The sequence below is a fragment of the Ascochyta rabiei genome, chromosome 1, assembly GCF_004011695.2.
Source record: "Ascochyta rabiei chromosome 1, complete sequence".
Lineage (NCBI taxonomy): Eukaryota > Fungi > Ascomycota > Dothideomycetes > Pleosporales > Didymellaceae > Ascochyta > Ascochyta rabiei.
In genome coordinates, this window is record NC_082405.1 from 2,334,808 (window position 1) to 2,360,096 (window position 25,289).

The window sequence follows — 25,289 nt, forward strand, 5'->3', positions numbered from 1 at the left end:
ACCTCTAGATCCTACTCCTTTACTAGAAGAACTAAAATTAAGTTTAGTTATAACCCTATATCTATTAAGGCTTCTATATTTTCTGTATTACCTATAGATACTTTAACTATAAGTAGGTATATATATTCTAGGTACACTACCTTATAAAGAGAGATATTCTCCTTCTTCTCCTTAGATAATTTAATATAGGCTACAAGAGAGGAGATTAGCTCTTAGGGCTCTTGTCTTTTCCTAACTTATCTAGAGTAGGGTCTTTCTAGTTTAACTTTAGCTTTAGGTAGTTAGGGCAGTAGTAACTAGTTTCTCTGCACTTAAGGTATGCGTTTTGTGTCTTATGTAGCACGTCTTAGCCCTTTTTGCCCTTTACTAGCTCCTTACAGAACTTCTTAGACTTAAATAACTTTTTTAGGGTTTTTATATTCCCTTCTAACCTAGAGTTACTAAATTAGCGCTTCTGTAGTCCTTTGTTAGTTATCTTGCCCTTAGCTAGAGTCTTCTTAGGTAGCTGTTAGCTATGCTAACCTAGTCTCTAGTTAATAATATTAGCTTGTTCCTCTACCTTTAGGATTGTGTCCCTTTAATTATAGGGGATAAGAAACAAGTCCTTTTATATGCTAGGGAGCAGTATAGTAATATATTCTAGGACTTAAAGCTCTAGTATATATAGGTTACCTAGCTCCTCCTATAGTAGACGTATAAAATCTAATAGATCTATAGGGGACTAAGATTTCTACTACTTATATTACTTTAAGGATTTATACGCTGCTTACTTATATTTAGCTAGCGTTTCTAGAGTATCTAGTATAATTCTTTTTAGCTCTTACTATGTTAGTTCTTAGGTTAGCTAATTACAGTAGTTAGTTGTGCAGTAGGCCTGCTACAACGTCTTTAGGTTCTCTAAGAGGTACCTTATACTAAAGTTAATCTTTTATTCCTCTATAAGGAAATTAACTAGGGATTAGAGGAAGTATCCCTTATAATCTCTCTCCTAATAGTTATATTTAGCGTAGTTACGCTTTATATACTTCTATAGGGGTTTAGGTTATAGAAGATTTATAGATAGGAAAGATTATAGTTTCTCTACCTCTTCTTGTACTTTTTAGAAGGATAGGATTATTACTAGATCTCCTTTATTATATTTATATCTAAGTTTATAAAAAGAAGAAAGTTCCTTATAGTCTTTTGTCTCTTACAACTATTTATATAAGTTTTCTAACTCTTATTATCAATTACCTACTTCTAGGCTATTCTAGCCTTCTTTAGCTAAAGCTGCCCTATAGATATAAATTCTAGGGTAAGATATACTGCCTAGAGGACCTATAGATCCTCTTAAGGCACTATAGACACTTAGTGTCTGTTAAGGTATCTTCTTATCTGTAGAGGGAGGTGTTACCTTACGCTCTACCAGCTCTCCTACAGGTAGGTTGTCTTAGTTCCTCTCTAAAGACAGTACGCCTAGATAATTTAGTTTAAGACTTATAATAGCTTAAGTCTATCTTTAATTATAATATAAGAGTAATTAGAATATAAAGAGTGTATAAAGTAATTATAAGGGAGGATAGGGTTAAAGAGGATAGCAGGTGTATTAAGGTACGTAGTATGTAGTAACAAGACTAATTGCTAGAGTATTAGTAATAACCTCTAACACCTTTATATAGTCTGGGCTGACTAGCCCTATAGTAGCTTGCTAAGACTAGCAGAGGTACCCCTAGGCCTAGCGCCTAACAGCTATTAGGTTATCCTTTTCTAATAATATAGGCGAACAAACACATAAGTAGGAGATTTACTAGACAAATAAAAAGTAGGTACCTAGACTTACCTTAGCTGTTATAGTAAACAGATTAGGTTACATATAAGGTTCTTTCTTAAAAGTCCTAAACTAATAGGGCTTTAGGAATTAGTTATAATAGCCTTAGATGCCTAAATGCTAGAGTAAGCGTAGTTAGGTGAATACAAACTATTAAGCAACAGCCTAATAGACTGCTAGGTAGTGCTAGGAGGTTGTTTAAAGTAAAGAGGCTTAGAGGCAAATACTAATAGGTCTCCTGTTAGAACAGACAATAGAGCTATAGAAGGGCAGAACAACAGATAGAGGCAGACGTAAGCTTAAGGGGACTAAGCTCTTAGGGTAGAGAAGATGTGTAGTAGAGTAAAAGTACAGGGTGAACTAGTAAGGGCTTAGAAGGCTATTAGGGTTTAGGTGCACGTAATTATTAGGGGTATTAACTAGCAATGGCTTAAAGGGCTATTAGGGATTAGAGGCATGTAATTGTTGGGAGGGTATATCAGATAATCTTAGCGAGCCATTAGGGCTTGCTATCGAAGACAACCACCTTCTTGCATTAGGCAATACTTTCACCTACAGCAGCTAGCTAAGAGGTAAATCCTTATGCGTCTAGCTTAAGGATAAACTTAGTTTTTATATCTTTCTTAGTCTAATTTATATTCTATTAATCTAGGGTATAATTAGCTTACGTGGGTTGCCCTGTGTATTAAGTGTGTAGTGTACTGTAAGGTGTGTTATATATAGCTGCAGCGCGTTATAGTGTAAGTGTTGCATCTTGTTAGATAGCCTAAAGCGCAAGCTGTATTACAGCTTCTCTTAAGGGCGTATATTAGTGTTGTTATTAAGGCATTACGTAGTAGGGTGGAGGTTTAGTGTGGTCTTGGCAGAGTGATCCGCTCGATCGTGTGATCCGCTCGACTGTGGAGTACGTTATCTAGGATAATCTGCTTATACAGGAGGGGGTAGTACAACGCACTAGTTGTTATGGGCTCAGACAAGGTCTGAGCCTTAAGCGAGTTGGGATGGTCACGTGCCCCACAGACATGTTAGAAGGACACGCAACGTGTTACCCCCTTAAGAGATACAATACCATATCGACCCCACCAAACACCAACTTTTCATAGTTAGAGAAAGGTCGATTTCTATCAATTTTTTATCCCAATATTACAAACATGCCTTCCTAACATCTATTTCTAGCGTCTGTTTTGTAGTGTAGGTGTTGGAACAGGCGCGCTGGCTATTGTAAGCTGAACAGAGTGGTTATCTGGTCTCAGTTGAGATGAAATCTCTGCAATAGCCTGTGCGTCTGAAGATGTAGACAGATTAAAGGCAACAGTAGACTCCTAGCTATAGCTATTGCCTGCCTAGCAATTGCTACACAGCTATTACTTTATTATAAATACCCCCTATTATAACTAGCTATACTAACCCCATATACCTAGACAAAATTAACTAAGCAACAGCTTAAACCTACTCCTAATACAAACACTATATTAATAAAACAACAGCTCTCTCCTTAGGCCTATAGATACCTACTGCCTTAGTAAAGTAGTAGGTCTATATGCCTAGCTACCACCTATACAAATACCCCTATTATAACTAGCTATACTAACCTCCTATACCTAGACAAAATTAACTAAGTAACAGCTTAAACACCCTAGTAGTCTATTACTAGCAATAGTAATAGACAAACAAACTCTTTACAACAAGAACAACAGCAACAATAACAACAATACAAAGACTGTCTACCGCAAAAGCAATAGCTAGCAATAGACAACAAACAATAACTGCTAGATTACCTACTTGTAGGATAGTTCTACACAACCCTGATTTAACAGGGCAACAGCTCTTCTTAACAACCTAGGGCACAGGCCCTTACTATTGGACTACAAGCACACATTTACTATCCCTTTAAACAAACACACTCCTTAAATTACTAGAGCAGCTTAACTGCTCTCGTCTTATATAGTCTTAGACTCACACAGAACGTTAAACTTATTAATTTATTAATTAATCAATCAACCATATCGACCCTTATTGCATCCTACCCTAAGGCTAGTCTATAACACTAGTCCTTCTAAAGGTTTCTGTCCAGACCTATACCTAACTTATCTCCAATTTAGTGCCTTTATATCCCGCTTCTATCCTACTTCCTACTTAGCACATTTAATTCTTTCTAGCACTTATAGGTCTAAAGATAAAAGGTATAACAGGTGTAGATAGTTAGTTTTTAAATATTCTTTTGTATAAGACCTATAGGAATAGAACAATTCTCTGTGTAACTATCCCAGTGCTCCCATACACCTTGTAGCGGATACCCACGCCTATTAGAGACTTCTATCATCCTGCGTCGTTACAGATGGCCCCTACCCCTACCCTACCTACCCTACCCAAGCCAAAGCCCTACCCTACCCCTACCCAACCCCCAACTTATATATATATTAAGGAGGTTTATTGGTTATATAATCTTGCTGAAAAAGCATCTAAGGTACATAGAAGAAGCTTAGTTTTAAAGGAGCGGCTTAGCTCTGGTGGCCAGCTCTACCAAGGTAAGAGCGGCTTAACACGGCTAATACGCTCTGACCGCAAACGAGCCTCGTATGTGGGTCCACACGCTCGCTTGCGCGACACTATGTTACCTATCATAGTGCTTCTATATACCTCGCAGCGAATACACACGCATTCTAGAGCCTTCTATTATCCTATGTTGTTACAGTTACTGCATTAGACAGCTATCTACTAGACAGAGTAGAGGTTAGACGGGTACAGGAGTTCCTTAGGAAAGTAGAAGGCGTAGAAGCGTAACTAAATAACTATCGTAAGACTATATTCTACTCAGTAGTGTATCTATATATATTTATATAAGAGAAGAGAAGTTTTCTCACTTAGCTACTGATAAGTGTCAAGTTCTTAACACCGCCTCTCTGTTCATTGCGCCTTACAAATACCGCCATTACTCACTCTGGAGTCTGAAAAGTAAGCACCGCGGGCCGGGATAGTGCTTGTTGCTACATCACGTCAGGCAGACTGCTGCGTGTCCATCAGCAGACTTCTCAGAGCCTGATGGAGCTTGATGGTGATGTCTGTGATTAAAAAAGTGCTAGCTGCTATCTCAACGTCCTGTGCTTCCTAGGCTAGAGCTGGCTAGCGACAGAGAGTAAACTGTGGGATGAGGGAATAGGCAAAGGGAGGAGAGGAGAGGAGAGGTGAGCGGGGTGATAGGGCTAGTTACCACATAGTGAATGAAATGGGTATTCATATATGTGGACTGTGGTCGCTCTTGGTTCTGTGGTATTGCTTACGTGGATGTAGCGGTATTGCTATACAGGGGTCTGTCGTGCTTGTAAGAGAGTGGAAGAGTGAGGGATAGTGGCCTGGCTTGATGCTGGATAGCGTTGCGTGACTATTGAACTTCTCTGTACATCATGCATTGCATCCTGTGGCGCTTTGTGCTGTTGCAGATATCGCAGTGGCTTGGAGAGAGTGGGGAGTTACTTTCTAGCGAGGATTATGTGGTGAAAATGGTCTGGAGAGAAAAGCGTATTTTGGCTAATGGCTATACATGGGGATGAGTCGGGTATTGGGCGGGAAGAGGAGGTCAATCTAACAGGCTCTCACCGATTGTGTAGAGGTTGTCGGAATCCGAAGTCGGCTGTGCGCATCATGCACGGATTGATGTGAAGCGAGAGAGCAGGGAGTCGATCCTGCTGGACAGGTTGCTTTCCCTTGGGTCCCTCACAGGAGTGGTGTGGGAATGGCCTCGATTTGCAGCGCAGCGCTTTTCGTCTCCAGAACCGAGGCGTCGCCGGCTGCGGAGAGGAAGAACTTCTGCCACTCGCCTATCCCCTCAATGAGTTCCGGCCCTTGAATTACCCAGCCTTGCGGTGAGTGGAGGCGCGCCCGCACGCCGTACGGAGCCAGGATTTTCAGCGCGCCGTGGCTGTTGGCTTCGTCAATGTCGAGCTCGACGCCGATGCGGCCCGTGACGGTCTCCAGCACGCATTTTATGTTGGTCAGGCCGGCAAGAACTGGCGCAACGCTGAAAGACTTCCAGCCTGGCGAGGTGGGCTGCAGGCCGGCTAGGTACCGCGGCATCAGCGAGACGGGCCATGTCGACCACCCGTGCATGAGCGATGTGTCGTGGCCATGCGGTGTCCCGTCTGGCTTCATGGCTTCCCAGTGGCCGCCGGAGTAGTTTGGACTTGCGGTGTCGGCCATTGGACCCCATACGCGTTCGAGTAGTTTGACGGCTTCTGCGCCCCGATCGCGAGATAGCAGGGCTTCAACTGCAAAGCCGGTGGCGTAGGGACTGGCGACGTTGGCTACGTCCCAATGACCGAGGCCGCGAAACGCGCGAGGTAAGCCCGAGTCTGGATCGATCAAGTGGTCGAGGTCGTCGCTGTGGTACGGCAGAAGATCCAGTGTTATGGCATGGGCCTTGATGTCCTGACAGATCCCGCTCGCTGGAAGGCTTTTGTCGAGGTGGTAGACGCCAGTGAAAGGATCGTAGAAGTTTCGCAACATGTTGACCTTCAGGCTTTGGGCTTGCACACTGTATTTGCCTTTGATGGCCGCGTCTGTGGACAAAGTCGTCATTGCCCGCAAAGCCTCGTAGTATGCGTTGTTGAGAGCGCTCGATGCTCCAAAGACTGGACCGCCGAGAGGGAACCAGTGCACTTGATATTGTCAGCTGCTGAAGGGGTCTAAATAAGAGGCCTGCTCACTGGAAAGAGGCGGTGGCGCAATCACCACTCCTTGGCTGACGAACTGTTCAGCGTACGACATGAGATTCTCTAATGGCTTCAAGCACCGCGACCGTATCTTCTCGTCGCCCGTATGCAGCCAGTAGTCTTTGATAGCAACGATCAGGAGCAGTGCGTACGATAGCGAGTAGAACGCATACGTTGGTGGCTCTTCCTTGGTGTCGTGAACGGGCGCTTGGATGGGGCACAGGTTCCCCAAATAGCCATCGGCAGTTTGGTGGCTGGTCAGTAGTTCGATGCTGCCGGCAATCGCCTTGAAAGACATTGTGGAGTGCGCAATCGAGCGACCCATAACGTAGAGGTCTCCGCCGAAGCATGCTCGATCGCGCTTTGCACCGTCTATTGTACAAGCCAGCGCATTAGTCCCGACTTGAAAGTCGACTAGTGTTCGCTGTTCATCCTTGCGTAGGAAGTCGTTCTCGTACAAAGCATTCCCTTGTGAATCGTGCACGCTGAGTTTGCGGTATCGGGAGACCCATTGGCAAGGACCGCCAAATGCGACGGATCCAGTGTTGTTTGGGCTTCCGCCGAGGATGGGTCTGATATCGAGGTTCTCAATAAAAGCAAGTTGCCGTCCTTGCACGGAAATAATAACAGTGCTTCCACGCGTGGCCGTTTCGACTTCGAGCCAGGCGTCCATATCCAGGTCGCCCAGTGCCCATCGCCCTTTCTCCGCAACAGGAAAGATTGTGGCCTCAGTCGAGAGCCCTTCACACGCGTACAGCACTCTCTCGACAACATCCAAACAGAAGATCAAGCCATTCGCGACCATGTGAACTGCCCAGCTCGCGCCACCGGACTCAATCTGAACTTGAAATCGCACTGTTTTGTCTGCCCAGCGTGTGCCAAATCGGCACGGCGCCCAGTGCTGGCCACGGACTCTGGTTCCTTCGTCGGTGACTTCCCAAGCGGAGGATGTCTCACCCTTGGCAACGGTACACCTATCCACAGTCCTGACACCGTCTTGCCAGATGCGATTCAGAAGCTCGCTCGAGCATGTGAACGTCGATCTTGGGGGCGCGCTGGGCCGGATGCGCTCAAACGCAATTTTGGTAAACGTGATTGATGCGTTTGCTGTAGTCAAAATGACCTTTTGGTATCTTTGCGATCGTTGGGCATATACCGCTCGAGTTGTCTGTGGGTTTGTTTCCGCAGGAACGGTCATGAAGGTATTCCGGTATGTGTCCATGGCATTGGAGAAGAGAAAGAATGGCCCGTCGCCTGCTTGCTATCAGCGCAGTTTACTCAATGTCTGAGTTCGCGTGTTTACCAGTATCATGATCAATGCCCTCAATGCCTTCGCTGTATATTATGTTTACCCCAATAGAGGTAGCACCAGAAGCACATGCAATCTCGAAAACGGGTATCCCTCCCTCACATCGTTGGTAGTCGAGGACAACTTCTGCCCGGGTTGAGATGTCTCCCTGGTTTTCAAGGGTGAAGCTTGACGCGTTTGACCCGAGTATTACACGTCCAGCGTGTCGCAAGATGCGCGCAGGTTCAACAAGAGGGTTCTCGAGCATCGTGATGTTCCGCTGTGTTCAGGAAGTCACTTGTCGCCGAGCTTCTGAGCGTGCGCTGTCAGACAATGATGCGCGAGGCATCCCCAACATCTTCAAGTCATCGACGCGACTCTGGCGGAACATTTGGTACACTAAAGCTCACGCGGTGCAAAAGGGACCCCCGGGCAATGTGTTGTACGAGGTGGACATTCAAGGTGGACGTTTAAGGTGGACATTCAAGGTGGACTTCAGCCGAGAGGGGCTAGCGTCGACCTGCCCCCGCTTTCTCTGTCCTACTTCAGGTGGACATTACCCGTCCACCCGCCATCAACTCCACGACTCATCCCTGAACAGAGTGCATCCGATGCCCAATGATGACGGTTCTGCGGCCAGCACCAGGACGCTATCTTGTCAGCAATGTTACAAGCGCTTTACTCGTCCCGAGAATCTGGCTCGGCACATGAAGACACGTGAGTCCTGTCGACGCAGAGGCAGTCGTTCATCGCTGATTGAGTTTTGGATGTAAGACGACTTGATCCAAAAATATCGCTGCCAGACATGTGGGAGGAATTTCACGCGGAGCGATCTCCGTAAGAAGCACGAGCTGTTACATCAACGGCCTACGTCGGCGAGAGGTATTTCGAAACCACACCAGCGGGGCCCAAGAGCTGCACCAACTTGCGGAGAGTCACTGTTGCCGCGGAACCAAAATCCTATTCCGGATCCATCACCTCTCGATGGCCAAAGAGCTACCGGTACGATGATTGAGGAGAACTTGCCAGATGCACGGCAACCAACAAACATCGGGCTTCACACCGAGCTTGACGAGATGCTTGTGCACAGTCCTTGGCCTAAGCCAGTAAGTCACTACGAGCCTTACTTTGACTACGCGACCTTCGCGAGGCCTTGGAACTACCACTTGGATCATACTGCAGACACCTCTGACTGGTTCTCATCTCAATTCTTCGCTGCGTTGCGTGAGACAGATCTTGCGTGCAGCCCACTTTTCCAGACATGGAATAACACCGGCTATGAACCTACAACCTTAGACATTATGGGAGCTTTGGACCGTGGCCACGATATGCTTCCGCCTAGTGTTACTGTGGACGAAGGCGCAATCTCGCTTCAGACTGGTGATGATCTGTTACAGAGCTCGCAGGTCAGACCACGACCAAACGAACGCCCAGAAAGTCTCCCAGGCCGTGCCTCCCGTGTCGCTTCGCCTCCAAATGAGTCTTCGCACGAGGATAGGCTACCGTTTGCGTGGGACCCTCGATCAAAACCAATCGCAAGAGCGAATCCAATCGTGCTTCCTATGAATGACCCAATCTTCGCAAGTATCAATCGGGCAGTAGAGATCTCTCAAACTACACTCTCACGAGTTAGCGCATTTTTGCGTCCTGCAAACCCTGTCAACGGCGAAGACATTTTCACCATGCCAGAGTTGCCTCTGGTAAACGTTTTCATCAGTTTGTTCTTCGGCAAGTTCCTTCCTCAAGTACCAGTCCTACACAAACCAACGATGAAAATCGAAGCGTTTCCGCCGGCACTTTTGTCCATCATCATTGTCATTGGTTCCTGTTACAGCCGTCTACGCCATACACGAAGGTTTGGTATCATTGTCTTCGATCGCACCCGACAGAATCTGTTGGCTTTGATAGAAGAAGATAATAGTCTCATGCGGGATCCTCTGTCCATCTACGCAGCTGCATTGGTATGCTACATGGGCCTCTGGTGTGGCAACAAACGTGCGTTCGAACTTTCCGAGGCTCTCCGTGCTGTAGTGGTAACGTACATCAGACGTCTACCAAACGACCATAATCAGCAGGTTCAGCCATTCCATGAGATGCGCCACACCACCACTCGTGGGCATACGAATTCTGTACCACACCTGGCACGCTCGAACCCATTGCAATCACAGTGGTCAGGCTGGGCAACACAGGAGAGCCACAAAAGATTACGTTGGTTTATATACATGATCGATTCGCAGTTTCCAGCTATTCTCGGCATGAATGGCATGATGACTACAGCAGACATCAGGAAGTGGGAGTGTCCATGCGACGAAGAGTTTTGGACGGTCGCAACTGCAAGGTCCTGGAAGAACAAATTAGGCTCTGCTTCTGAGCCATCCTGCCCTATATTCGGATCTCTCACTGCTTTGCTTCTATTGGCACCTGAACAACCAGTTGGAAACGAGTCCGTGGCGCTCCTACCCAGCGTAAACACATGGAGCGCCAACCTACTCATGACTGTGGCTATGTCAGAGGTGTTCCACTTTCAAGAAACTCTCGTAGTCATACGTACTTATGAGGAGCCGGAATGCTCGCAATCGACAATTTCATCGAGTTCATCGCATATGAGCTGTCATGTGGCGCATCTGCTTGGAATGCTGGAGCTTTGGAAACACTCATACGTTCTACCACACCAAACCCGTCGCCCAGACACCACTTCATCCCATTTGAAACACTGTTCTATGATCATGTATCACCTGGCACGGTTGTACTTGGTGTTTCCTATCTCCGACATCCAGGACTCTCTTGGGAGATCTGGACCTGCAGACGCTGAAGCAGCCAGAACTAAATTGTCCGCTTGGATCCATCAGTGCCCGGAACAAGCAGCGCGTGCTGTAGAAGACGCAGCGACATGTATAAGTCTCATTATGTGCAACGAGGGCGAAAGTGACCCGTACGATGTGATCGGTCTGTTCTTGTGTCACGTCGTCGTATGGTCGTTCGCGCATGCAGCATCCGCCCATCAGAAGGGTTTCATCCTCCGGCAACTGCAGGATAAACCGGGCGTGTCGCCCGCAGTCCTAGAAGTCATCCAGGCCGGATTCGCGCACGACGATTCTACCGATGACTCTGAAGTCGATGCGCCTCAATTGGTCTTCAGACACGCAATTCAGTCTTTAGTGCAACTAGGAACATGGGGTGCGTCATCGAACCTGGCATTGCTCCTGCATTTACATCCCGGGGCGGCCAGGTAAAGCCCGGAGAATGCGTCGTAGCATGATCACGACATTTACGTACACCTCCAACAAACATCTCATGTGAAGTTCAGTTTCCCACCGCTCAAGGGCTTTGTACTTGGGGAGGAGCGAGAATACAAACCCTAACAAACTCTCGTTGTGCGACAGCGAATGACCAATAAGATTGCAAGCATCACAAGGCATAACGATACCTTCTAGCGCAGTAAATCAGATGGTTCTTGTGGCAGACAATCTTGTGCCATGTGATTCAACGATCTCAACTGCAGCAAAGCTTTCTAGCCCTTAGCAATACTTAGCGCAGTGACGTCCACCCGAGATGAGCTTGTCAAAGTCCACCTTGTCCACCCAGGGCCACTAGATCAGCCACTCGGCTGTTTGGATCGTCGCTCGGTGCTAGAATACACTCCACGTAAGCGTCAACCCCAAATCAAACTTGACACTACCCCAGACTCTGTCTCTGTGAATTCAGCTTGGCATGATCGGGATCTCGTCGTTATATTGAGGCCCTGTCCCTTGACTTTGGCCTGATCAAGACAGCCCGCAGCACGATTCGACCAGTTGGCAGCTCGACCTCGCCTCTCTTCTTTGATCGCGAAATCTTTCCCTAATTACCACTATGAAGGACGAGCTAGAAAAGCAGGAAGCATCCAGCGCTACCATGATCGAAAATGTGGCGAATGACAGCGACCTACAGTTCGGCGAGGGCCTCGTCGAGAATGACCGGGACAGTTCACTATGGGCTTCAGCCATGTCGCACAAGCTTATTTTGGCCCATTCGATTGCTGCATTCTTAGCTGGAGGAGTTTTCGGGTACGACAGCGTTATCAACGGAGCATCCATCTCCATGCCGGCCTTTCTTCTCTACTTCGGCGAACATACTGCGACAGGATCTCTATTCGTGCCCTCGATCTGGGCGTCTATGTGGACTGCAATGTCTTACTTGCTCCAAGCCATTGGTGGCTTTGGTATCGGATTCGTTTCTGATCGAATCGGACGTAAATGGGCATGTGTCGGCGCCGCATGTATCTCAGTCGTAGGCGTTGGGGTTCAATTCGCCGCCACAAGCCGGGGCATGCTCTTGGGCGGGAAGATGATCAACGGTTTGGCCATAGGGTGTATCTTCGCATCCGCCACATCTTGGGCATCTGAGATCTCCCCACTCCGTCTTCGGGGTCCCATCCAGTCCGGTATCGTCCTCTTCATGGTGTTGATGCAAGCCCTTGGGCTGGTCACAATCCGACTTTACATTGAAAACATATCACCTTCGGCCTTCCGTAGTGTCTTTGCACTTCAGTGGATCTGGCCCGTCGCAGCAGGCTTAGCCTTCACTGTCATGCCCGAGTCCCCGATTTTCTTGGTGCAGAAGGGCAAGATCACTGCTGCTAAGAAAGCGTTGACTCGCCTTTACGGCTCTAATAACCATATCGACGCACGCCTTGCAGTGCTTTGCAAGCAAGTCGAGCAAGAGCGCTCGCAAGCCGAGGGCCATGGTAACGCAGGTTATCTTGAACTATTCCAGGGAACCAATTTCAAGCGAACATTCACTGTCCTCTGGCTCTTCCTTGCTGCTGGACTCAATGGCGCATCCTTGTTGTCTCAGAACACCTACTTTCTGATCATCGCTGGCCTCCCAGCAGTCCATGCGTTTGATGTAGGTATCGGTGGTTTCGGTCTAGCTATCATCGCAATCGTCTTCAGTTGGTTCTACATGGAGAAGTTTGGTCGTCGCTCGATCTGGCTTGCGGGCGTCGCTATCAACATCCTGGTCCTCGCGATTATTGGAAGTCTCTACTACTTAAAGTCGAACGGCAGTCTGTGGGCCGTCGCCATCTTGATGTAAGTTGCAGATTGATAGATCACTTGACAGTACTAATTCTTCTGTGATAGGAATGCACTCATTGCCTGGCAACTACTCACTATAACCTCGATCGGATGGGTCATTACCGCCGAAGTCTCTTCCTATCGTCTCCGAGCAAAGACACAGTCTATCGGTGTAATTTCGAACGCCACCGTCACTTGGCTCTTTACGTTTACAGTACCCTATATGTACAACACCGATGCTGGCAACCTAGGCAGCCGCGCTGGGTTCGTCTTCATGGGGAGCTCAGTGCTTCTGCTCATCGGATCGTGGTTCTTGGTACCGGATCTGCATGGATTCACAACGGACGAGGTCGATTGGTTGTATTCGCAGAACATCCCAGTCAGGAACTTTCAGCAGTATGCAGATGGGAGGGCGAAGCAGGGTGCAACAATGAGAACTGTTGCTACGGGTAAATGCTAAGTGTTGAAACTCAACCTGCATGGAACGACCCGGAACGTACTCCGCATCAATACTACGAGATTTGATGCATTTTTATTCGATTTATTGCCATAAGTATGTTATTTTATATTGCCCTCCGGGCTTGTCGTTGCTCCGAGACGAAGAATGGTGTTCGGCATGACAGTCTGGGAGCTCGTGTCTACACTAGCACTTCCCAATTTAGTAGAGCTACGAATACCCGCTTTACATCTACGTAGGAGCAGGCCTTAGCATTGAAGTTTCACTCATGTTTTGTTATCCAGACAGCACACCACTACGTACTTTTCTAAGCCAAGATGGTACTTATGTTGCTCCTTTCACTGATTGCCTGTATTACACTCGCTGCGTCTGGTGTAACCGTCTGTTCGCGGAGCATCAACATCAGCTACAACGTCAATTAGGTTTCAGACTTGGCAAGCTCCAAGGTGAAAGCGAACTGGGAACGGCACACTCAGGCTCAAGCTTTAATAGAATTGCGAAATCCGGCCATCTACAGGCTCAGCAACACTGCCTTCCCTGATAGCAGTATTCCAAAGCAATCGACCGCTCAAATCAGCAGAAATAGCGTTGCTTGCTCAATATAATCTTTCTTCAATTCCGGATGTAGATGGACCGAGATGCGTCACTGTCCATGAGTCGTTCAACAGCTTGTGCATCAATTCATGTCACTGTTGCCGCTGGCAGTTTCCGTTAATGTAATGATATGAGGATCGAATCACAATATAACCAGGGCGCCTTCATGCCACTTGGTTCATACAGCCATTGAGTGTGTCAAGCCAATGACATCTGCACGGTAGCATGTCACACAGCGGCAACGCTCGAAACCGCTTGACCATCTTGCGTCGAAATCAATCTGAACCACGCGGTCGAATTCAAACCCTCTCCTTGAGTAGAAATTGCAATGTGTGCGTCGACTCAGTCAGGGCCAGAGATGGCGAGCTATGGGCCTTAGAAGAGAAAGTCTCTGCTCGGATCTCCAAAGAAACAATATATAAGGCGATACCTCTGTTGCTAAATGAATCATAACGAACAAGATCAGAAACTGCTTCCAATAGCATCTAGCAGCAAAATGAAGACCTCCATCTTGCTTACTGCGGCAGCGCTCGTCTCCGGTACGAGCTCATAACAATTGATCGAGAGAATACTTATCAGAACGTCTAGGCATCCACGGCTGCTTCCTCACCGCCCATAGCTCTACCGTCGGAGATTGTCATGGGCGAAAGTCTGAGCCTAAGAATCATGGCGGCGCACGCCAGTTTGTCAACTGGTCCAAGGACGCCTGTAACATCAAGGGCGAGCTCTTGAACGGATGCACCGTCAATGTCAGCAGCACCAAAGGCTGTGGATCTGGTACATAAGCTCGATATGACGAGACAAGACAACGCTGACTGCTTACAGTGTCGTTCTCAATCTGGAAACCTGGAAGGTTCGCAAGGGGTTTCCAGGCTACTGAAGCCGAAATGTAAGTCAAACAATAGATGCCCGTCAGCTGAAAATGTGGATGTAGATTTACAAGAGCATTGTGGCAACGCAGGGGTCTCTGCATGTGCAAATTATGGTTCGCGAAGGGCATGTCAAGCCGACATCCCTGTATTTCACTTGCAACCACAATATGGAGCTTCCACGATCGTGTATAGACTTGCAGACACTCTTGCCTACAAAACGGAGATTCAGTTGTTAAATGTACCATTCTCATCTAGCTGTTGTGGAGAAAACCTCCCATTCCTTCACTGCCACCCCACCGAACTGACCGTTACTTCCCGATGCAACTATTAAAGCCCTCACTGACTTTGTATTGATCTGGGCAAACCCGAGTTCATCAGGACCGTCTGTCACTGTCGTTGGGTATGTGCTCTCAATTGCCACCCACGATCCACTATCCGACAAGTATTCCATGCGCCAACTAGCAGGTGGGGGTACGCCGATGTCTGAGCCATCAGGTTGATCTGCGAAAAATACCATACGAGTGCCGTTCAAAGCTAGAGTTGTGTTCCAGGTAAGCGTGAGTGTAGAATTCTGTGGTGACTGTTCGTCGGCGTAGGAACTCCAGTATTCCGGCGGAAGGGGGTTCGATGGAATCTTCTCATCGTTCACAGCAGCGATCCAGTACTGGATTGGTGTTGTGTTCGCAGAGCTAGCCTTTGCAAGTGGCGCAACGTTGCGTGTTGGACGAGATGGTCGTGGAGGACGGCGTGTTTGCACTACTTTGTTGATGCCCGGTGGGGTTTGCGCATCGTCAAAGGTCATCTCATCGAATGCGACGCTGCGTCGGAAGTTGCCACCCGTGTCCGCATCTGCGGTATGGTACACGAGGAACCAACTACCGTTAAACTCGACCGCGCCAGGGTGTGACGTTGTAGAAGACACGATGTCGAGCAGAACACCTCGAAATGTCCAGGGACCCAATGGTGAACTAGCTGTTCCATATGCAATACAGGCGTGGTAAGATGTAGGGGTACATGGGGAGTCCGGTCCAGCGTTGTTTGCAGCATACAGCATGTAGTACGTGCCATTGCGCTTCATGAGCCATGGCGCTTCGAAGAAACCAGTCAAGGTCGAAACAGTGGTGACCTCACCAATTGGAGTCACCATGTCGCTTTCGAACTGGTATCCACGAAGGTCTCCGAAGGTACCATAGTAGACGTAGATCTTTCCATCGTCATCCACTAAGATCGTGGGGTCGATGTTCTGGATATCGTTCCCTGGAGCAGGCTTGGATTGAGAGAGAACAGGTCCAGATGCATGTGCGTCCTTGAAAGGCCCTAGTGGACTGTCTGCAACAGCAACACCAATCGCGAACTTGTCTGCGTTGTTTGATTGAGCTTCGGTGACTGGCGCATACAGATAAAACCGTCCATCTGGCCCTTCCACAATCTGCGCAGCATAGGCTGTTCCAGGAGAAGCCCACGCAAAGACATCTTCAGGCTGAATAATCCCGGGGTAAAAGTCCCACTCTGAACCTGCAGGATCGGGCGTCGATGTAGAGACGAACATTTCCCATTCGTTGATGATGAAGCTGTTTTCATTTTCAGGTGCGGCATCGTGACCAGCCAGAATGTAGAGGGTGTTGTTAACAACTAGTGGGGCCGGGTCGGCAGAGAAGTACGATCCGTCAGCAAGGATTGGATTTCCTGTTGACCGTATTGGGATGGGTTGAGACCGCGCATTTACTCCCAAGCTATGCGACAGCAGGAGACTTGCTAGGAAATAGAACATGTTTGCGGTGAGGGAGACAACTCTGACAGCATGGGGCCAGTCCGCATTAATGGTGTTATTGGTGCCTGGCGAAGTGTACGCACTCACCCCGGATCTTTACGGCTACGATTAAAATTACTTCGTAGACAAGCGAGAAGTTCCGGATGGCCAGCTACAACTAGTTAACAGTGAAAGTGACAGGTTAGGTGAAAGATTAGGACAGCATGCAGGGCAAATCGTGACAACTACAGAAAACCAGCTAGTTATCTACCAGCCCGCTTTTATAGTCGTTGATGAATCAACCTTCCAGATTTGGGGTGGGTGCGTACATATCGCCAGGTGTTATATAGCAGCAAGAGTCAGTGGGGCATATGTAACAGCGCATGAAACATCTGTAATGTCGATCATAATGCGGGGGCACAAAAGCGACACTTATCATATGCGCAGCTGTAGCAATGGGAATCCTGCACCTGCCTTGTAGAGTTAGCGCATGTTTTAAGTCTCAAGGGAAGGAGCAGCCCATGGGACTTGGATACGAAGACTTGCAGTCACTCGCGCATCGCGCGTTGCGTCGACAGGTCTGGAAAGGCAGCTCAGTGTTGCTGCATTACTATGATAGGTTCGTTGTTTGATAAGCCGTGGGACTCTACCTCAATCATCGTTGAGCGCTGCAATGCAGTGAAGCTATCTTAAAACTGGTTTGTTTGCTTCTAGCAACTCCGCCAACTCGATTGGTTCCCTCTCTGCACGCTTGGAAATGTTCGCTGAAACTTCGGTAAAGTCTGGATACACTTTGTGACCGGAATTGCTGGCTCTCATATTATTGGTGACAGAGTCAATGACCGAGCGAGGCATATGCTTTAGCTATCTTTCATACCAAGCATCTTCGCTGATTTCCTGAACTTCGATTTCGCGACCGAGCGTGCGCCCAACAATCTCAATAGTCTCCCTTTAAGTATGAAGCTCTGGACCACAAAGCTGTACAACCCGATTACCTTCTGTCTCTGAAGCGAGGCTCGTTGAGCAGGGCACCGCAGGCTGTGTCGATATCTATTGGCGAGATGTAATCGAATTTGACATCAGGGTACAAGAGTTGGACAGCAGTACGTGGTATACCAGACTCTTTCAGTGCGACTTCGGTCTGAGGTTGCGCATGTTACCTCCATCCTCTGCTGGGCCTTTAACGCTACCAGAGGGCAGAATAATCATATGCTCGACTTCAGCTTTTCTCAAGGCATCGACAATACTACGCATGTTGTCTGCACTGTCGAAGATAGTGTACGCAAAGGCTGATGTTGCGCCGGATTGTTGTACTGCATGCTTAACAATGTCCGGTGATGAGAGGTCGGCTTGAAAGGGAGTGTAGTTCTTAGATTCCTTGTCAGACTCGCTCAAGCCAGGAATCATTTTGGTGGGGTCACGCAATACCAGCCAGACATGAGCACCACGTCTGGGTGCTTCGATGGCAGCCGCGCAACCTACAGCTCCAACACAGTACGGTACGATCTTGCGAAGTCATGTTCCACGAGTTGAAATGTCATAATGGGCTGTTAAATACTGAATGAGAAATGCTGAGCACATGCTGCTTGCCAGGCGCGGGCACGAAACTCAAGGATGTGGCGACATCCTTTTTAGCACTTAGTAAGACGTGCAGGAGATTGTCACGACCAGCAGCCCAGCATTTCAACGTGTCGAGCTTCAACCTCGAAACTCACACTCTGCCACGGTGTGTACCTGTACGAGGGGGGTGTCTGAACGGGATGGCATTACGAGTTAACCCACAGAAGCGCATCAGATTGTCTTAATTACTTAATAATCTACGTTAGTAACCAGACTCAAACATTCCTTAGAATGGTGTGCAGCCTTCCGAGGCTTTTGAGGCAGCCTTACGTTAATCTCTTATGGTTTTACAATACTTTTAGACATCTACCAATGTGATTCTAGCAGGAGTCCCCTCTCCTCCATTGTGGCCATCTAGTCACAGCTGTAACTAAGGCTGAAGCTCTCTAGAAGAAAACTATTTATTAATTGACTAGCAGTAACAACTTACTAGATTAGGCACTAGATAATCTTTTCTTCACTAGTACTCTTCTCTAAAACACATTTGTGTCTGTCAAGTAAAGGAGGCTAAGAAATGCAGCTCAGCTAGTCTCTAGTCAATGAGGGTACCAAATTTAAGTAGGCGGCTGGTTGATTTGGTAGGAGTAATATCACTGTAGATGCAAGACTAGACAGTCAGATGCGTGATTTAAAGGCTCTAAGAAGTAATATTCAGCTTCTGCTGTGCGTTAGAGCGTAGCGCATATTTTAACGCGCATTCAGTACAAGTGAGGTAATGACTAGGGGTCCTAGGAGCCATAGTAGACAGAGTGTTATAGTCGTGCGTTATCTGTTCTTAAAATTAGTGAAATTCATATGTTGTTTACACAGCTTCATGGAGCGTTCGATGATATTTGATTTCCCCTTGTCATGTCAGCCCGTTCAGGCACCCCCCCCCTGTAGATTCAAGACAGCAGCAAGCAGAGGCGCGGGCCGAGAGCCGTCATTCGTGCTCGCGGATTGTATCGGCCGATTGCACGTCTAAGTTCTAAAGGGAACGCTGTTCCATGATGTCATCATCAATAAAAGCTTGGAGAGCCGGTAGCGTTACAACGGCTATCATCTCCTATCGGCTCGTTAGACATGTTCACACCCGAAACTCGTCGTTTTACTAGCGGGACGTGGAATGAACTTTGGAAGTTACAACGCGTAATTTTACGGAAACACGTTTGAGGACCCTACTGCTTGGTGATGTCTTTGATGGTGTGACGAGCGAGAGATCGCCTTTTCCCGACATGAGGGCGTGTACTAAAAGCATTGAAGCGTCGCGTGCTAAATCACGTTTGGGCAGAAGAAAGTATTTTGTCTTCGCCTTGACGATCTTGCGCATGAGTTACTTAAGCTGCCTTTCAAGTATTGTAGCCCACGGTAAGCATTGGATAAGTGTTGCAGCCAAAAAGGTAGGTTTTGTGCGCACACTTACTTGCCTTGTTAGCTACGTTATACAGGCTTATTCTCTGCCGGAATAATAAGGATGTCCTTCTCATAGAACAGCGTCCAGATCCTACGGCGGCTTCCCTTTACTGCAGCAATTCTTGTCCTGTCGCTCCCTAATAGACCGAATGGCTTCTCCAATCTTCTCTTATACCACCGACTGTCTCATTCTACCTACAACACTGATCAAAGCTTGAGGTTCTAGACACCTAAGCTCTGCGACTGCCTCATCTTGCTTCACACACCCCTTTTGTCGAATTCCCGGTGCAGCCAGTCGGACGAGATTCGATGGTCGTGACTGGAAAGAGTCCGAGGGCCGGCGTTTGCCCAGTGTCCCTTACCTCTGCACGCAGACTTGCCCAGTCCTGGAAAACATTGCTCACGCAATTCATACACTCGAACCAGCTGATTCTCAGGAGAAATAACCCGGTCGTAATCCCGGCCTGGAGAAACCCAGTGCCGATTCCGCCGCCGATGGCAGTGCATCTGTACAAGATTCCACTCCCGGCTAGCAGCCGCAATCTAGCGGCCTCAGACGGCCCGCAGTTAGCCGACGGAGCGGATTTATTGCACAGTCCTGGTCTTGTGATGGCAAGCATAGGTGTTATTAAAACAGTGGGGTTGTTGTTATAGAGAGACACCAGGGCCGCTTTGCCAAATCCAAATTGGAATAAAAACCAAAACTACACACCCATGATTCACATCGAGCCTGAGCCACGCTCAAATAGAGACCTGGTGCAATCTGACACGCCGCGAAGCGGGTGGATGTTCGGTCACACTCTAGATCGGTCTCGAATGCAGAGAAAAAGCCCAGTGGGCAGCTACTATAGCTTCGAGAAGAACGGCGGTGACTTGTAACCTGTACATATGTTTGCAAGGTTCGTGAAACAAGGAACCGCGTCGTGAAAGTATGTTTTCCTGCTCACGGCAGCTTCGACGTGACGCAGATAGCGCAGCGTAGCATAGCTCTTTTGCCTCCACGATCGGTCTAGCAAAGCAAACAGCAGAGCGCTTTAGTGATGCCCACCGATTTCAGATGTCTCGTGGGCAGAAACGACAGGCTGACGAGGGGAAGGAAATGAAAGAACGTCCACTCCAGCCCCTGCCTTGAGAAACAACGACGCAAAATCCAGTTTGAACAGGGCCGCAATTGCGGCCAGGGCAGCAGAAAGAGTCGGCTAGCATGTATTGGCGTGCTGTTGACTGCCCAAGACGCGAGGAAATACAAGGCTGCTGTTCCCGAAACGAGTGAAGTTTTCACCCTCCCCCCGTGTCTGTCTCTCCACCACGACCCAAACCCCACGTCGCCCTGGAGCTCGAAGGTCAACCAGAGACGCTAAAGACGCTGGCAAATCACACTCGCAATCTTCGTCTCCCAGCTCCCCAACTGCTTACGCTCATCCTTCTTGTTTTTGAACCCTACCTCTAACACCGCACCACCGCTTGTGAAGTCATTGACACCGCATCCAGCCTCCCTATAAATACATCAATCAGCATCTTCGTCATCTATATGTGCGAACACGACAACACAACCTATCTTCCTGCGGAGTTACTTACTTATAGAAATCACACTTGAACCCCTCCTCGACGCTCAAGCTCCTGATGTTGCCGTCAAATCCGCCGAAGATATTGGAGATATCGGTACAGTAGGCATTTGCGGGAACAAAGGTGGAGTCGGCGTTGATGGTGGCCAGATCCGGGTGCTTGAAGAGCGTTGCGGCGCGGCCGTCGCTGCGGAGCTCGATGGGTGAGAGGGTAGTGGGCAGGGCGTTAACAATGCCTCCGACGGCTGAGAGGACGAGGATGGAAAGCTGCATGGTGGTAATTGATTTGAGTTGGTTGCGATGAGAGTTGGGTTGGGAGTAGGTGTGTCGGGAACAAGCTTATCAACAAAAAAAAAACCATAATTCAAGCCTTTGTTTGATTTGTTTGACAATTTTTAGCAACGGGCTTTTGTTTGATTGAGTTTTGAGCCCTAGTTAATTGGCTAATCTTGTTTGTTTGGTTGAGTGAACATTCTATGGTTGCTGACATTAGTAGTGTAGGTAAGGAAGCACGACAGGGGTGTTCGGCTGTATTATTCGGATGAATTACATTTATTGCTCAGTACTTTGTGTACCAACCCCTAGCATTAACAACTGCCTAGCATCTGTCCTTCATGCTCGCCACCAGCTCCTGAAGGTCCTCAGGGTTGATCAAATCCTAGGTGTAACGAGGCATCGTGCCTTGGTGTTGCAATGCTGCGGCACTATCCTACTAGGGGATAGCGCCACATGTGGCCACGGTGTGCAAAACCTACGCTCTAGGCGATTAGAGGACGACAAGTATTATTCTTACTATTGAATATACCTACTGCTATCCCTCCACTATCTCTCCTAGTGTAAAGCAAGTACTATTGCCTACAACTAGAACCTTACACTAGGCCTCCCGAATAATCCTCCTAAGTTTATCGTAAATGTACTGCCTATCAAAAGCTATATTAGGGTAGGAAGCCTCTATTAAGTCCTTTGTCTTATCCCACAGAGTCCTAGTAGGGGTTAGATCTGGTGAATAAGGAGGCCAGTAGATAGGCTTAACACTTCATTCCTACGCTTCTTTAATAGCTTGTCTACCACACAGGTAGGATCCAGCTCCTCTCCAGATTTCCGAATCACCCATCTCTTCTAGTGTCGTCCTCCTGTAACCTACGTCTTATTACTCTATAGTATTCTCTACCAGAGAATCTCTACTACTGCTAAGGCTCCTAGTTTATATGAAGCTTAGCCTACTTAAGACGCAGATCTATAATATTAGGACGGAGAGGTCGCTTTAAATAGGCTATGTAGCGTAAACAGCCTCTCCTCTGTAGGGCACGACAGACAACGTGCTTAGAGACCCCCTGTCAGACGCTAGCAAATGACTCTCAGCCATCGGCATGTGGCAGTGTCCTCCTCTGGCCAGGTATAGTAATAAATACTGTTCTGCCCAGGTGCTCACTATCTGAGTGAGCACTGATACCTTTTTGAGGTTGCCTAGCATGGTGGGGCAGAGCCGTGGCCTGATACCCCCTAGGTATTAAGGGGCTATAGTTTAGCTGGTAGTAGCTTATCTAACGCGTGCGTCGTGACGATTAGATGTAGGCCTTGAGATTGTCTACCTAAGCCTCTGTAAGGGTGTGTGGGCAACTAGATCGCCTCCTTAGGGTGACCTGTTTACTAGCAAGAGCGTAGCTAACTTGTCTCTCTGTAATACTAAGGAGGTTAGCAATGAACCTGTAGGTGTGGCTGGCCTAACAGGGAGTCTGTACCTGTAGAAGCTCATCTTATAATGAATACAGGGGAGGTGCCTAAACGGAGTAAAACTGTAAAAGTACGATTTGCTACAGCTATTGTGTCTCTTGTTCTAAAAGATCACTAGATGCTTAGTGCAAGTAGTTCGTATTTCTGCTCCATTTATGCAACCCCTTGTACTTGTAATAGTGCTAAGGTGTAGATAGCCCAGTATCAGCAGATAGCTAACAATTAGACATAATAGAAATGCCACGTAGATGCTTCTCGAGACAGGTTCACATTGTATTATATACAGAAATATTAAGGATTTAGTGTAATCTAATCAATAGAGCGATTCCGGATGACCCGGATGACCCGGATGATCCGGATGGCACCCCACACCTACACTACTTGTGCCAGACAGTTAGGGGTAGCCTTGGCTAAGTTGTGATCACGTGATCTCACGTAACTTTCTAGCCCCTTCATCCCCCCCCCCATTCCCCACATGACCCCATCTATCGGAAGAGTGGGGCCATGAGCTTTCTTTGTGTAACCCCGTGCCGAGCCCGAGTGAGGTGACATTCGTGAAGATAAAGAAGGGGGGTATATTGCGCCTGTTGGATTGTTTTGGTAGTAATAGTGATTCATTAGGTCTTCAATAAGCGTAAACACGTAAAAAAATCGCTCAAATGCCGTAGTGCTCGAGTCAGAACAGCTACACTCCGTCCAGATTCTGCTCGCCCTTCTTCACCAGTCTATCATCTCCTTCCTCTGTCGAAGCGGACTGACTCCCTTCACCGTTGGTTTCGCCACCTTCACCAGCTTGCGTTCCCTCGACGTCGTTTTCGTTGTTCACAGGTTCACCATTCACAGATTTATCCGCCAATTTTACAGCATCAATCTTTGGCGGCGCATCGACAGCGACAATAGATGAAAAACTCGGTGCAGGTATTGGCGTCGTTGCTTCTTTCACTGGTTTGACTGGCTCCGCCTGCTCGTCAGCGAGCTCTGGCGGAGGACTAGACGGCTGACTCTTCTGCTTCGGGGGCGCACTCGCTGGACTCGCATCTGGATCCGCTGTCGGAGCTGGCGCGGCTGCATTCGCTGGCCCAGATGCGTTTCCAGTTGCTGAGGGAGATGACTCGGGAGCAGAGATGACCTCTGGCTGGATGGGTCTTGCGCGCAGCGCGGCGTTTGCACCTTCGCCTACTGCGTTCATGTACATATCGGCTGAGCATCGTTAGGGCGACTGATTCGAACAGCTCTTCGAAAGGTAGTATGAGACGAATCAGAAGTAGCAATGTTTTGAGTCAAGAAAAATCTAGACTTACGGTCGTTCATAGTGTTACTTCTCACAGCCTTGTCCAGCAACCTCGTCAACCGCGCCACCTCACTTCGCACACTCACAGTATCTTCAATAGCAATCTCGTCGTAACCATGCACGCCCTGCTGGATGCCCAACCACATCACCTCGCTATTCTCCATCTCGTCCACTACCCGGTCAAGATCGTCTCTAAACATGCGAGCACGCATTGGCTGTCCTCTGCTCTTCAAGTACGCTACAAGACCAGCGATGATGGTGTTAAGAGCTCCAAAGACGGTGATGAGAATATGGCTAGATTCGGAAGCACCAAGGGCTGTCAAAGCTGCGCCAAGCACGACTTGAGTCAGGAGGAGTGTGTTGGAAAGCGCTGCGGTGAACAGGTATGTCGCGTTTTGTGTGTTGCGCTTGTGTACTGCGCGGCCGTAGAGGGTCCTCTTGAAATCCGACCGTCTTGGTATATCTTTGGGACCGTTGGAGGGCGGAACACCGACGAGAAGGCAGAATTGTTGATGGATGTCTTTTTTGCTGTTACTGCCATTGCCAATAAAGTCTGAGCTCAAGAAAGGAAGAGGATTTCCACCCAGAAGGGGTGTGCGCTCGGTGGGCGACATAGTAATCTGTGCTGCACTACAGGAGATAAGGCTGGGGGATCAACAGAGTTGGGGAGTGAGCAAAGATCAAGCGATTCCGCGATTCAAGGTTGGGGGTGGAGTTGAGATGAGGAAGCTACTCGCGGCGTAGTGTGCAGACTAGTGTTAGTTTCCGCTTTGGCGGATGAAAGCTTCGCGGTCTAGTTCGAGTTGTTTGCACAAATTATGCAGCGGCAGAGACCCTGGAAGCGTGTGCATTTTCACCGCCGAGATGGATGAGGCCAAGTGCAAATTTGGTCATTTGGCAGTCGAGTCTCGTGGACGATGTGTGGATGATGTCGGTGATGCAAGGGGCACGCAGCATGGCTCTTCCTGCTTTTGCAAATGATCGTGGAGAGGTCATTGAGTTACACGAGGCTAAGACAACAGGTCATATCGAGAGTCGCAAATGCGAACTTGTAAGCAATTGGTATACAAAAACAAAGATAGAACAATGCCCATGATAGGCGATCCGTGTCTCTAGAAAAGCGCCGCGAAGATGCAAGAGAAAAGGACTGCAG

At 48.1% G+C, this 25,289-nt stretch overlaps 7 protein-coding genes across 7 annotated transcripts, besides 21 other annotated features; 2 read left to right on the plus strand and 5 right to left on the minus strand.

Moving 5' to 3' along the window:
- Positions 1 to 1,727: part of a mobile genetic element that runs on past the window's edge.
- Positions 1,656 to 2,257: a dispersed repeat.
- Positions 2,151 to 2,364: a dispersed repeat.
- Positions 2,360 to 2,684: a mobile genetic element.
- Positions 2,371 to 2,722: a dispersed repeat.
- Positions 2,719 to 2,886: a dispersed repeat.
- Positions 2,767 to 2,887: a mobile genetic element.
- Positions 2,888 to 2,892: 5 nt separating this feature from the next.
- Positions 2,893 to 3,610: a dispersed repeat.
- Positions 3,489 to 3,574: a tandem repeat.
- Positions 3,611 to 3,638: 28 nt separating the features above from the next.
- Positions 3,639 to 3,804: a mobile genetic element.
- Positions 3,784 to 3,808: a tandem repeat.
- Positions 3,808 to 3,863: a mobile genetic element.
- Positions 3,864 to 4,085: 222 nt separating this feature from the next.
- Positions 4,086 to 4,144: a dispersed repeat.
- A 6-nt stretch (positions 4,145 to 4,150) lies between these two features.
- Positions 4,151 to 4,211: a tandem repeat.
- A 231-nt stretch (positions 4,212 to 4,442) lies between these two features.
- Positions 4,443 to 4,501: a dispersed repeat.
- Positions 4,502 to 5,521: 1,020 nt separating this feature from the next.
- On the minus strand, positions 5,522 to 8,072 carry EKO05_0000690 (uncharacterized protein; the record flags this gene model as incomplete). The annotated part of the gene is made up of 3 exons (XM_038937024.1): positions 5,522 to 6,462; positions 6,511 to 7,770; positions 7,820 to 8,072. 3 exons carry the CDS (start codon positions 8,070 to 8,072, stop codon positions 5,522 to 5,524), a joined length of 2,454 nt encoding a protein of 817 aa, XP_038803231.1.
- Positions 8,073 to 8,415: 343 nt separating this feature from the next.
- EKO05_0000691 (uncharacterized protein) lies at positions 8,416 to 11,037 on the plus strand (the record flags this gene model as incomplete). Its single annotated transcript, XM_038944767.2, has 2 exons — positions 8,416 to 8,521; positions 8,579 to 11,037. 2 exons carry the CDS (start codon positions 8,416 to 8,418, stop codon positions 11,035 to 11,037), a joined length of 2,565 nt encoding a protein of 854 aa, XP_038803232.2.
- Positions 11,038 to 11,656: 619 nt separating this feature from the next.
- EKO05_0000692 (uncharacterized protein) lies at positions 11,657 to 13,321 on the plus strand (the record flags this gene model as incomplete). The annotated part of the gene is made up of 2 exons (XM_038936873.1): positions 11,657 to 12,876; positions 12,928 to 13,321. 2 exons carry the CDS (start codon positions 11,657 to 11,659, stop codon positions 13,319 to 13,321), a joined length of 1,614 nt encoding a protein of 537 aa, XP_038803233.1.
- A 1,710-nt stretch (positions 13,322 to 15,031) lies between these two features.
- On the minus strand, positions 15,032 to 16,555 carry EKO05_0000693 (uncharacterized protein; the record flags this gene model as incomplete). Its single annotated transcript, XM_038944768.1, has 1 exon — positions 15,032 to 16,555. The coding sequence occupies one exon, from the start codon at positions 16,553 to 16,555 to the stop codon at positions 15,032 to 15,034; it is 1,524 nt and encodes a 507-aa protein (XP_038803235.1).
- A 1,104-nt stretch (positions 16,556 to 17,659) lies between these two features.
- Positions 17,660 to 17,941, minus strand: EKO05_0000694 (uncharacterized protein; the record flags this gene model as incomplete). Its single annotated transcript, XM_038944769.1, has 1 exon — positions 17,660 to 17,941. One exon carries the CDS (start codon positions 17,939 to 17,941, stop codon positions 17,660 to 17,662), a length of 282 nt encoding a protein of 93 aa, XP_038803236.1.
- Positions 17,942 to 20,903: 2,962 nt separating this feature from the next.
- EKO05_0000695 (uncharacterized protein) lies at positions 20,904 to 21,384 on the minus strand (the record flags this gene model as incomplete). The annotated part of the gene is made up of 2 exons (XM_038936687.1): positions 20,904 to 21,042; positions 21,125 to 21,384. The coding sequence occupies 2 exons, from the start codon at positions 21,382 to 21,384 to the stop codon at positions 20,904 to 20,906; spliced, it is 399 nt and encodes a 132-aa protein (XP_038803237.1).
- Positions 21,385 to 21,585: 201 nt separating this feature from the next.
- Positions 21,586 to 21,774: a mobile genetic element.
- A 211-nt stretch (positions 21,775 to 21,985) lies between these two features.
- Positions 21,986 to 22,149: a mobile genetic element.
- Positions 22,150 to 22,152: 3 nt separating this feature from the next.
- Positions 22,153 to 22,447: a mobile genetic element.
- Positions 22,448 to 22,471: 24 nt separating this feature from the next.
- Positions 22,472 to 22,606: a dispersed repeat.
- Positions 22,599 to 22,874: a mobile genetic element.
- Positions 22,875 to 23,082: 208 nt separating this feature from the next.
- Positions 23,083 to 23,235: a dispersed repeat.
- A 295-nt stretch (positions 23,236 to 23,530) lies between these two features.
- On the minus strand, positions 23,531 to 24,750 carry EKO05_0000696 (uncharacterized protein; the record flags this gene model as incomplete). Its single annotated transcript, XM_038937029.1, has 2 exons — positions 23,531 to 24,045; positions 24,147 to 24,750. 2 exons carry the CDS (start codon positions 24,748 to 24,750, stop codon positions 23,531 to 23,533), a joined length of 1,119 nt encoding a protein of 372 aa, XP_038803238.1.
- Positions 24,751 to 25,289: the final 539 nt, after the last annotated feature.